The 12,795-nt window shown below is 38.5% G+C and overlaps 1 protein-coding gene across 12 annotated transcripts in view; it reads left to right on the top strand.

Annotated features, from left to right (window-relative positions):
* Window positions 1–12,795, top strand: part of Dgki (diacylglycerol kinase iota) — a 425,847-nt gene that overhangs the window by 209,830 nt on the left and 203,222 nt on the right. For 4 of the 12 annotated variants that reach the window (XM_078040585.1, XM_078040584.1, XM_078040587.1 and 1 more), the window contains exons 9-12: window positions 3,172–3,294; window positions 3,560–3,634; window positions 4,221–4,319; window positions 11,418–11,500. In XM_078040585.1, coding sequence (XP_077896711.1) covers window positions 3,172–3,294; window positions 3,560–3,634; window positions 4,221–4,319; window positions 11,418–11,500 — 380 coding nt within the window. The remainder of the gene's footprint in view (window positions 1–3,171; window positions 3,295–3,559; window positions 3,635–4,220; window positions 4,320–11,417; window positions 11,501–12,795) is intronic. The other 8 variants (XM_078040589.1, XM_078040593.1, XM_078040590.1 and 5 more) reach the window with 3 other exon arrangements.

Here is a 12,795-nt window from a genome sequence, read left to right as displayed (position 1 = left end):
ATCTTGGGAGGATGACTTCCTTTGGGATGATGAATTGGTATATCTTTATTTTTTTAAGACCTGTTATTACAAACAATCATATATGGCCCCATAACCTGGAAAAATCCCTTAAGAGTAATAAGACCTAAAGTTTCTTTCACATTTGAGTGATTCATACCAAAGTATTTTTTAACAGCCCAAGAAGGAGTTATGTTAAGGGTCTTGTTGATAGGATTACTTCTGTGGCAAGGTAAGATGACCCTGATATCAGGTCCAAAAAAACAAAACGCCTTTATTTTTCTTTAGGTCTTTCACAAAAGAGCAGGCACAGAATGTCCAGGGGCAACTACTGTTGGGATCTGAAGAATGACAAAACAAAAACAAAAACAAACAAACCCACAAAAACCCTCAAAACAACAACAACAACAAAACCCTCTTTGTATAGTATTAATCTTGCAAAAGGAATCGTTTGTGTCCCTAAGTTAGCTGCCCTGGACGTTCTGGATGACAGGCCAAGAATTAAAGAATTCTTGACTCTATCTTCCAACAAATCTGCACAATACCTTCCTGATATCCTTTTGGCCTTCTTGAAAAGCAGACTGTTGTGTTAGATTCTCTAACAGTCTGACCCAGGAGGATAGGCCAGGCTACAGGTTCGTGAGGGTAGGTGACTTATCTTCTTGTGGCCCAAACACCTCCCCAGTCTGCCTTCACATTCATCTGTTCCTCACTGAATTATGCTGCCTTCCAAATGAGGTCGTATGTTCAGACAGAAGTATATATTTCCATGTGCACAGAAGGGATCCTTCGGGAACGTTGAGGCGTGCTGGGAAACTGCACACTCTCACTGTTGCTGTCTGACCACCGTAGGGCTGTAAGGTCTCAGAACTCACGCAGACGCTCGCAGGTACTGTACAACACCGTGCTTGGGCTTCACCCTCTTCTTGGTCTGTGAAGTGAGGAAGGCCTCAGATGCCTTCGTCCGGGTGAGGCTAAGAAGAACTTGCATTTGCTACCTCTGTGTGACCAAGGCTGTTTTGTGTGTCTGTTCCCTATGGGAGTTGAGTTCCTCACCTGCACTATTCTCAGATATCTACCCTTATTTCGATGTGTTTTTCCAATTCCGTGTTCCCCTTGTGTGCTTGATCCTCAAAATCATCTGAAATGCTGTGATTTTATGATCAGACAAGTTTAAGAAACTTGTTGTAAGATCTTGGCCTGATCTGATAGACCTATCTCTTAGAGTCAAAAATCAAGGTCCACAGCGTGTCCTTGCGAGCACGTGGCATCCTGCAACTGCTCTTGACAGTGAATGGCTAGAAGTGCTAAGCTAGGAGGCACGGGTTAACTTCCTAGGGTTCACTTCCAAACTCTGCGGAGGGTTAGTAAGTGCTGTGAGGTATGATAACGTGTGCACTCTGTTCCAACAAAGATGGAGTGCAGACATCCTGCCAACCTTGTGCTGGGTGCTGGGCTGTACAACTGGGGACGAGGCAGTGGATACTGGGCTAACTGCTTCACATACCTTTTCTCATTTAAACTTCACACCTGTCCTTTGAGGTAGGTATTACCACTTCATATTAAAATTAAGAGACTGATGTTTCAAAAAGTTCAACTGACTTGGCCAAGGTCACAGAGGTAGTAATGAGGAATTTCGGGACCCTACAAAGTCTATCAGACTCAAGCTTCCCCCCTGTTCATCTGCTGTACCCTTCTATACACTCCTCATGTTCCTCTTTTCTGCTTCCAAAAGCAGTTCTCAGCCCTGGCTACATGGTAGAATTGCCTGGGGAGCTTTTAAAAAATATGCTTGCTTGGGCTTCATCCCAAACAGATATTTATTAAGAACATTTGATGTGGCCCAGGTATGAATAGTTTTTACAAAGCTTTTGGGGTGAGACTAATATGTAAACATGGTTGAGAATCTTTGAGCGCATCATTAATTGACACCAAATAGACACTTCTTCTGCCGGCCTAGTGGTTTCCAACATTTTTCTTGGATGATGTGGCTGATTAAACTTTTAAAGACTTCAGATCCTTTTTCTATCCTTTTATACAAACCAAAATTTATTGAAATATATCACATACTTTCATAACGCAAAAGAGACAAGGACATGATAAAAGACCCATTGAACCAGGGTTTAGAAACCTGGAGATCTATTTTTAGGGGAGATATAGTCAACAGTAAGTATGAGTAATCACCTGGGGGCCTAGGGCACCCATGAGCTCCAGGGTCTTTTTCATTTTATTCTAAACTGATGGGGAAAGAAAACCTTGAGACAAGTGGTAATTCTTAAAAGTTTCTTTCATCCTTGGTAAACACAGGTGATAGACGAACTTTTTTTTTTTTTTTTTTTTGTATATTCAAGTCAAAGTGAAATAAACGCAAACTAGTTTGGATCTTGTTAATGTTTGATGCATTAATATATGTAATCTAGACTAAAGTTTATTTTGAATGCTCTATGGGAAAAATACTCTAAAAAGTAGACAATTAGATAGCTAAATTTCTTCAAGCTGTTTTTAAAAATTTTAACTGCTCAAACAATGGCAAGTATGTATACTTGTATGAACTTCTAAGTTAAGAATTCTGCATTTCAGGCCTTCAACACTTGGTCAGACATCTATTATATGGTCAGTAATATCTTATCCTTGTGAAGATGCAGTCTAATTAATTATTGACTCTGCTTATTAAATCTGATTTTGCCTTGTCTCCAACCAGTAAGTTGTGTCTGTTCTCTAACAGGTTCTTCTCTAAGCGTCTATATCAAATATTAAGAGTTAATGGTCAGTTGAAATAATCACCAAGTTGTGGTCTATAAAATCCCCAGAAAGGAAAGCAAATTCAAAGGTCGCTGTATTTCAATTAGTCCAAGTCACTTCCATGAGAGAATAAAAAATAAAGGCTACTATAGAAGCAGGAAGACCTTCTAAACCAATGGCCTTTAGAGAAAGAAAAGTCAATTACTGCTCTCCTACTGTTTTAAGTAACTTAAGGTGACTCTTACCTCAGCATTTAAAATATTAGACATCAGTGCTAATACAGTAGTTGGTTGGATCATGAAGTTCTGTTGGGGTCAAGAGTCATTTTATGACAATTATTATCAAAAGACTCATTAAAAAAGTTAACAGGAAAGAAAAAAGAAACAAAAGAAAAACATGAAAAATGGCCTCCTTTTTTACATTTCCACATAGGTGATCTCCATACCAGGAGATGAACTTGAACTTGGTTGGGCGGGAGACGGACCTGGTTGGGCGGGAGACTGGAGCCCCTCAGAGAATTTGGGATTCTTCCATTTTTACTGGGAGGGTTGGCAGGTATAACATGTGTTGTTATGTGAGTCCACGAGAGCCCCTGGGGCTCTCCCTCCCTGCCCTCCGTGTGCTGGGGAGTCAGTTGCTCACTCTGAAGCACTCGACTGGTTTCTGTCTGTGGCTTACCCATGAGCAGTGGCTTGGAAGTGTCAAAGCATGAGAAGCATGCAGTCCACAGCATGTGCTGCCATCACTCTCTACATGGTTCTGCATGGAAGCCCCGGGGCTGCCTGCCTCTGGGCTCAGGCAGCTCTTTCTTTCCCTACAGAACTCCCTGAAGGCTTCCAATCGGAAGAAGAAGAGAACAAGCTTTAAAAGGAAAGCCAGTAAAAGAGGAACTGAAGTAAGTGTTGGAGAGTTAGGTTTCAAGGAAATGCAGCTTCCTTTCCACAGTCTGCTCTGTGCAGAAGGCCTGGCCCAAGCTTGGTTTCTGACACAGCTCCCACCTCCCTTTCTCCTTCTTTATATTCTAATCTCCCCAGAATGTTTTCTGTTCCAAATAAATAAATAGGAACACACACACACACACACACACACACACACACACAGGCACACACACACACAGACATCTCAACTGTCACTTCAGAGTCAGAGCATTTGCATGGAAACCTCATCCCAAAGATGATGATGATAATGATGAAGAAGAAGAAGATGATGATAAGAGTCGACATTTCTAGAATTCCTAGAGTACACAGAGTAAACTCAAAAGCAAGGCTTAATTATCTGAAGCAAATTATAGTTTAAGAGACTTCCACCTTATGTATAGAGGGTCCTGTGAAGAGTCATCCTTGCAAAAGAAGATAAAGGATTTTTTGGTGGGTGGAGGGGTAGGTGGGAGTGCCCACCACGTTGGGCTTCCACTTTCTTTGCTTTGCGGTTGCTTTCAAGGCGTAGATTTCTGTACTAACTGTGTTGCTTGCTTCTTCCAGCAGGAAAACAAAGGTCGTCCTTTTGTGATAAAACCTATCTCTTCTCCTCTCATGAAACCCTTGCTTGTGTTTGTGAACCCCAAGAGTGGAGGAAACCAGGTGAGTCATTTGTCATGAGTTTGACTTAGAGCTTGAGATGATTTCTTGAAAACATAACTCCCAGTATTAATTAAAATAGCACCACCAGGACCCCAAGCATTGGCAGACAGCTAGTTTCACAGGACAAGGTTATTGTTGGCTTCATTGGGCTAGACAAAGCCTGGAGGTTCTGTGATTTATCCCTCTACTTCCAACTGGACCGAGGCAGAGGTCCTCCAAACTACTGACATTTTCTTTTTATATTTTCAGGAAAGATCCTTCCCAAATTTCTCTTGGTTACTGTTTCAGGGATTCACAGTTCCCAAGGGATTCCTTGGGAATCCCTGTATCAAGCCGTCTTTAGTTCTTCCCATTGTAATTTAGACCCAACTACTTTTGCCCTTCTCCTCAAGATAAGGGAGATGGATGACTCATGGGTCAGAGCAATTATTAACAGACACCACCAAAGCTGTAGAATATATCAGCTTCCAAGGATTTCATCCTGTCCTTGCCCAAACCCTTTTAGTAGGTAATGATTACCTTGAAAATATAGAAACAGCTTTACAAATATTTAGGGACACACCTAAAGTGACAATGCTCTTTAAAGGATAGAATTTGTTCTAAAATCTGGGTCTTTGTTCATCCGATTCTCTTCCCACTCTCTGGGGCTTCTTGTCACTACGCCTCTATAGACTTTGATTTCTGGTGTTTTCATGTGAACAGTTTACATTTGGAGACAAGATTCTTTGAGGTTTCACAGTGAACAACTGGAGGTTGGAAGCTCTTTTGCCTCTTCATGTAAGGAAGGGAGTCCTATAGTTTGGATTGACCCCGTAGTCCAAAGGACGTCATTGCTACTAAAGACACGTTAACTATGTTAAGGCTTCTCTTAGGAGAGTTTATGATTTAAAGGTAACATCCCTCTTCCTCTTTTCTTCTTTTCTCAAGATTCTTGATAACTTGCTCTGCTAAGAATATGTTTTGGCATCGTAGAGAACAGGGGAAATAAATGTACTATAAACAAGGAAACATTCATTTTCAGCATCCTTTGATTTTGAGTTGCTGAGTGATGATCTTAATATTAAAATGATGGTGAATTCAAGTGTCCATAGAGGAGGAACTAAGAGTAGGTTTCTTACCCTTTGAGGTTCAGTTTGCCCTGAACCATGACTGCTCTTGAGCTCACCTCTCTGTAGCCTACCAAGGTTTGGAATATGGTTGAGGACCACGGAATACAGCAAAGTGGATGTAATTGGCTTTATGATTTTGGCCACCTGAGTGCCACATGCTAATTAGTATCAAATTATTTTATCATAACAATTCACATAAAATCCATTTTATCATGAAAGGTCACATAAAAACTCATTTACTAAATCATTATAATCAAACTTTTCTCCTAGGCCCATAGAAGCTTGTGAGTTGTGCCTGTCTTCACAGATCTGACAAGTTAAGAAAGAGCTTGTTCCTATTCTAGTCTTTGTGTAAATTTTGATGACAGGGTCTTCAGAGACTAGTGTCATTCCCTGTTTCATTAAACAGAAAACAAAACAAAACAAAAATTGAAAGAAAGAAGATAGGGTTAAGTGATTTTTTTTAAGGATTTGTGTTTTTTAATGACACAAAATAGAAAAACAAAATGATTCAAATAACTTTCACTGTTTATTCTGAATTGAATGGCTCTGACTGAAAGTGCTGTGAAATTTTGAAGGCAAGATATGACTTCAGGGTGATAGGAAATCTTTTATTTCTAGCACACAGTACGTGGCAGACTAATAATTGTATAATAAACAATATGAATAGAAGATCAGATGTCATGATGGAAATTATTCACTTCAAGGACAATGTGGTGAGTGGAGTGTGCATATTAAGTTATTGGAAATGGGATTAGATAAAGATTAGAATGAACCTATGGAAAACTTGGATGAGGATTTTGGATTTGTGCAAAGGCAACCAGGTTTTGGCTGTTTTTAAAGAATTTTAGGTTTGTGAAATCTTTTGGCTTTTGAACAGAGCAGCATGATTACACTTAATATTCAATTTGCTTGGAGATCCTGCTACAGTTTCAGATGCTGCCTCAGTAAGTCAGGGATGGCTCTGAATCTCCTGGGTAGACTCTCATTTCTAACCAGCTGCCAGGTGCTGCTAACCCCTGCTGCCCAGAAAGCCACTCTGATTGGAAAGAGCTTATTGTGTTACCAGTAATAGAGGAAAAAATCAGTTGGATCCTATTTTTTGCCTTCTAATAATTTACTTATCCCATTATCTGGTTTTTGGATATAAACTATTTAGATTTTATCTCCTCTCTGAAACTTCATCTGTTAAGTAACTACTAGATGATAGCGCCATCTACTGGCAAGAAAAATACCTGTAGCTTTTTTCTTATACTCTATTGTATGTATGTCAGGAAAATTTTCAACATGGCATAAACAAACACAGGAGTTACTTCTATGTCCTTCTTTGAGAAAATGCATTAGTTTATATATTTTTTTAATTTAAAGATTTACAAGAATTGTCTGTTTTTCCAACATTTCCAAAGTGGAGACTATATTGTTTTGCAAAGGCTTGGACATTGGTAGTGCTGTAATTATTGTTGAGATCTGAATTATCTGAGGAAACAGGCACTTAGATCAGAGATGGAAATATTTTCTTTGAACAACTTCCCCTGCAGGAAGGAGGTAGTAGATGGAAGACAGAGCTTACCTCAATATGGACCCCTCTTCTGTATGGGAACTTTGTACTTATACTTTATACTTCTACTTCTACTTTAATTTCAAAAACTATGATTTCTCTTTGATGGCCTAGAGTCACTAACATCTTTCTAATTTGAGTCTTGAAGAGTTTTTGATCCCTCTCAATGTGCCCTGTGTTGGCTTACTTTTTCTTTCTGTCTTTTTCCCCTACCCCTATGTTTTTTTTTTTTTTTTTACTTCATTCCAGATGATTTGCATCATAAATTTAGGGTTAAGCAGATGTTCTGACATTAGAATGATTTCTGCTACCGAGTTTTGAGAGTCGAGGTTGTGAGACTCTGGCTCTTTACCCTGACCTATGTGCAGTTCCAGGGCAGAGGGATGGTAGACCTTGCATCCCTGGGTCAGGGCTCCAGGTCCTGACAGGCAGGAGCATTTGAGGAAGGGATGTTCAGCCGGTGGACAGGCTGTTGCTGCTGAGCCCATACCACCATCTGCCAACAGGGTCCCTTAGACGAGTCCTCCTTCCCAAGTCAGGGGCCAGTCGCACTAAGGTGGGGAGAAGAGGCAGATGAAGAGGAAATACTTCAGAGGAGGAATTTCAGTGTTCAATCTGTTTCTAAATAATTGGACAAACAATTTCAATGAGGAAGTTGGTTTTTGTAGTGATAGAGATGTTTCAACCTGGAGATAAATAAAAATGTAGGCTCCCAAGGGTTAGCATTGCCTGGGAAGAGGACAGAGGAGCAGGGAATAGATGAGGGCATGCGTTAAAATACAGCCTCGAGATCTTCTTGGTAAACCAGCATCAACAGATGGGATCAAAACAATCAAACCACAAATATGTATAAAGCCCCTCTTCTAAACTGTAATATTGGTGGGAACCTGGGGGTGGTAGGACACTAACCAAGCCATGGGGCTCCTTTGCCAGGCCCAGAACCTGCGTGTCTTAGCCAGACTGGTGCTGCATTAAAATGTTGGTCTATTTCTGATTAAAGCGTTTCAGTGACTCTTCGTTTTCCACAAAGTGAAGCTCACACTTTTTAGCTCACACTGTCTAGGCAGTTGTCTTTTGCATGATCTAGATAATGTCCATATGAGATGAACCAAGACTTGATCATTTGGCAGAATTGTTGGAAGTGCTTTGATGAATCTGTGTGCTGTTTGAGCTGACCTGTATTTAATTGCTTCTCGGTAGCCCCAGGTCATTATTGCCACATTTTCCTCTATGAACAATGCATAGAACTTCCTTTTGAGAGCAAGATGGTCTCTGGTTCATTCGCCCACCTAAAACTGCTGGGCACAAAGCAGGGGAATGAATGAACCTTGTTCATTTCCTTCTATAACAATCCACTTATTTGAGGGGAAGATGCATTTTCCTGAGAGCTGGAAAGGGTAATTTTTTTTTAACCCCTCAGGAATACCCAGTCACATAGTACCTCAAAAAGTTCTGTGGTCAGTGGGGTATTATATCTGTGATGTGTATTGGAATTCATGTGTAAATTATTTTTTTTTTTCATTTAGAGAAAACCAAACTCTTGCAGAAAAGTAGCAACTCTATTGTTTGTCACAGAGCCTGTGGTAACTACAGGAATGCTTGGGACATGCTAGTGACTGACAGTTGTATAAATGACTGAGTAGATTTAATCCTGCATTGAGAAAGAAACAAATTACTCTTTCCCCAGTGAATTAGTATTTGTCAGGCCATTCAGTTCTATTTAATAAATTACCTCTATTAAAGCCCTAAAGTAGCTTATCCTAGAGGTGGCAGCAGAGTTAATGGAACTCACTTAAATGTGTGAATTAGACCTTTTCTCCCCACCTGCTAGGATTGATTTTTTTTCAATTGCTTTTATTCAAACATTTATTTTTCCTAATGAATATCATGTCTTGGAAAGAAGATTACTTTTTTTAAAAAAATATTTTTTTCTTTTTATTTATACATGATAATATAATCTATTTTTGGTATATTTATACAAGCTTGGTATATATATATATATATATATATATATATATATATATATATATATAATTCTAATTAGGATCCCAGTCTCTTGGATGTACACAATGGTGAGATTCACTGTGGTGTATTCATATATGCACATAGGAAAGTTATGTCACATTTCACTGTCTTTCCTTTTTTCTATCCTCCCTTTCTTCTCTTCATTCCCCTTTGTCTAATCCCCTGAACTTCTATTCTTAAAAAAGTAATTATATCATGCTGAATGTCAGCTCTGATAGTGTAGCCATGCATGGTCATTCCCGCTCAATTCCCAGGAAGCAGCATCATCCCAATAGATGGCTTCACAAATGGCACCTCCCCAGGACGTGCAGTGAGCAACTCACCAGCCTTCATTAGTACCCTTCCCTGGAAAGAATAATGTGAGATAATTAGGTTCCCACTAACACAAATTGAAAATTAGCAAAACCAAAACAGTGCTTGCTGTTCACATCTTTTAGAGAAATTTTAGGTTAAGGAAAAATAATCTCTCAATGTTTTTATTTTTACGTTTCTGAAAGGTGTTAACAACCTTGTATCATATGCATAGTAGGCGAAGCTGAGATTGAGATGTGCACTCTAGCACAGCAAAGGTAGGAAGGAGTAATTAACAACAACAATTCACACTGCTCAGGGAATCCAAAACTGAAAAATTAATTTTCTAGCAAGTTGGTTAGAATGTTCTATAAATTGGTTGGTCATTAAAATGACTCTTATGTTACTTATTAAACATAAAAGATCATTGAAATAATCCCAAACACACTTGGGAGCAAGGCCCAGCATGGGGAGAAAGAAAATGATCCAATTTTGTTAGCATTATGTCTCTAAATCTGTTTGTATTTGACAGGGAGCAAAATATGTCCTGTGGTGAAACTGGAGGACTGCTGGTAATAATTATGAGTAGAATGTTATTCCTAAAATTATAGCAGGCACATGATAAAGCAGAACTTTTAAATTGCAGGTTTGGCTGATACTTGGAACAAAAGACCTGCATTGGCCTCTGTAGCAACTGGCATAACAATGTGATAATTACAAACTACGCTTTAACCCTCACACCATCAAGTGCAATTTAATGAATAGATTAACAAAGAGCAAAAAAGAAAGGCACTCGCATTTATCAAGGTCTATTTTGTGCCACATACCATGCTAGATTCATAACTACTCCCGTTTCACTTAATTCACATAATCACCCCGGAAGGTAGACGTCCCTTCTGGTTTATACACTGCATTTCTGCAAGATTGTAAGTGTTCATGATCACGCAGTTAGAACATCCAAGTTAGTTCTGACTCAAATGTCATGCTTTTTCTACCACAGGAGGATGACTCTTAAATACAGTAGATATGATACAAATTCAGGAATATTTTAGGAAAGAGCAAGCATGATATTCACTAACAGAACAGAATTACAACCGACCAACTCTGCTTAACTGATCAAATATTATTTGCTCTGAGGTTCATAAAGTGAGGCATCCCACTTAATTGTAAAGCTCTTTTGGTATTGAGTAATGAAAAGATTATTTATTTCTTTTTGCACAGTTCCCTGTAAGAGATTATTTCCTAACTGCCTTTTGCCTTTCTTCCTGATCATCTTGTTTTTAAATATATATTTTTTTAAGTTGTAGTCAGACACAATACCTTTATTTTATTTTTATGTGGTGCTGAGGATCGAACCCTGCGCCTCGCACATGCTAGGTGAAAGCTCTACCACTGAACCACAACCCAACCCCCTGATCATCTTGATACATGTCATAGTTATTTAACACACTCCAAAAACTTTCATGTGACAGAAAAAGGTTTGGTTTAAATTGACATAGACATGGAGATTGGAAAAGTCTCAAAGTAAACTATAGTCTTACTAACTTGGTACAGTTTTATGTAAGACTTGTATATATATATGACTTGTATATATTCCCAGTAACTGTTAGAAAAAAAATGAAATTATGCTTTGCCAATACTACCCAATTTTTATATTATGCAGACAATAATAATCTGTGCAAAAAGTAAAAATTAAGGTTACATTGCAGATGCTGATTGTTAGCTTTCCTGTATGCATTTTCATACATTAGGCAATGTTAATAAAGTTATGAATACCATTCATTAAGTGCCTATCACACACCAGGCACTATGATGTGCTCCTGGACCATTGCATTTAACACTGGCAACCAGTTTGTGAACTAGGCATCTTATCTCTATGTGAAAGAGAAGGGAGACTGAAGTTAATGAAATTAAGAAACTTGTCCAGAATTGCACATTAGACTAGCACCTCACTTCGCTGTTCAACATTTGTTTATCTGTAAACAAAGCTCATTATTTTAACAACTTTTCTACAATTTTTATAAGTAAATATTATTTTAGAAAATTTCTGCATTTTAATTTTTTAATATTGGGAAATTTTTATTATTTTCATTTTTTTTCTCTCTATCTCTACAGGGAACCAAAGTCCTACAGATGTTCATGTGGTATCTGAATCCACGGCAAGTTTTTGACCTTTCGCAGGAAGGGCCAAAAGATGCGTAAGTCTGGAATATCCTCCAGGATCCAAATGTATTGTAGGCAAGATAGACCTTTCTGATTTGAGGGTCAAGCTCCATTACCTGATTACTTTGTGAAACATTTTTTGATCATCTCTACTCTCTCACCTGTACTTTCTTACCTTTAAAATGTTATCTGGTGGCCTCTTTTATTCTTTCTTGAGTGTGTTACTTTCTTTCAAAACATAAAATGGATGGAGTTGGAGAATATCATGCAAAGCAAAATAAGCCAATCTCAAAAAACCAGAGGACGAATGTTTTCTCTGATAAGTGGATACTAATTCATATAGGGAGGGTATGGGCTGAGTGGAGGAACTTTGGATGGGCAAAAGGGGAGATGAGGAAGGGGGGAAAGGAGTAGGAAAGACTGTGGAATGGGATGAACAGTATTACCCTAAGTACATGTATGGTTGCCCAAATGGTGTGACTCTACTTCATGCACAACCAGAGAAGTTAAAAATTCTGCTCCATTTGTGTCAATGAATTGAAGAGCTTTCTACTGTCAGGTATAACTGATTAGAACTAATAAATAAATAAATAAACATATTTCTCAATTGCTGACTCATCGAGCACTTCCAATGTATTTGCTGCTCATGTGTGTTGTGTGCTACTGTAGATTATTCACAGCAAGTTGTGAACTGAGAAAGGACCCCTTATTTTTCTGTTTATGCATGTACAACTTTGGAGATGCACACTACTGGCAATGTGGGTTGACCTCTGGGGAGCAGAGCCATATTTATTTGTGAATATTTGATTTAGAGGGCTTGCGAGTGTGAATATGTGTGTGTTTGAGAGATTGATTGATTGATGATTTTAACTGTGGGCTCTACGCCAACATGGGAAAAACATTTAAATTCCTACTCAATCCATTTTTTGAGTTTCTCAAAAATCTCATTCTCTGTTTTTGCTAGAATGTTGAAAATTAGGTCTACATGAAGGTGATTGAATGTCCATGGTGGAAAAGAGCAGGATCACTTTTGCTATTTTGTACTTCCTGTTTTAAAGGCACCTACTAAGGGAGTTCTGATCTTATCTGATTAAACATTAAAACATAAAGGATACAAGTTTTTTAAATAAGTAGCAATATCAGAAGCAAAGAGATGTCAACTCAGATGATTTCTACAGAAATACTATTCCTGCATGAACGGATAGATTATATATTTTAAACATGCAGGAGAACATGAATTATGAAACTTAAATTTGTCATTCCCCAAATCTTTGCCTTTCTTTGCCACTAGAGTTTGCTCTAAGCCTTTTGTATTTTTTCCTGTATTTGA

The sequence above is a fragment of the Ictidomys tridecemlineatus genome, chromosome 2 (assembly GCF_052094955.1).
Source record: "Ictidomys tridecemlineatus isolate mIctTri1 chromosome 2, mIctTri1.hap1, whole genome shotgun sequence".
Classification (NCBI taxonomy): Eukaryota; Metazoa; Chordata; class Mammalia; order Rodentia; family Sciuridae; genus Ictidomys; species Ictidomys tridecemlineatus.
The sequence above is the reverse complement of the archived record's forward strand: the minus strand, read 5'-3'. Positions and strand labels throughout refer to the sequence as shown.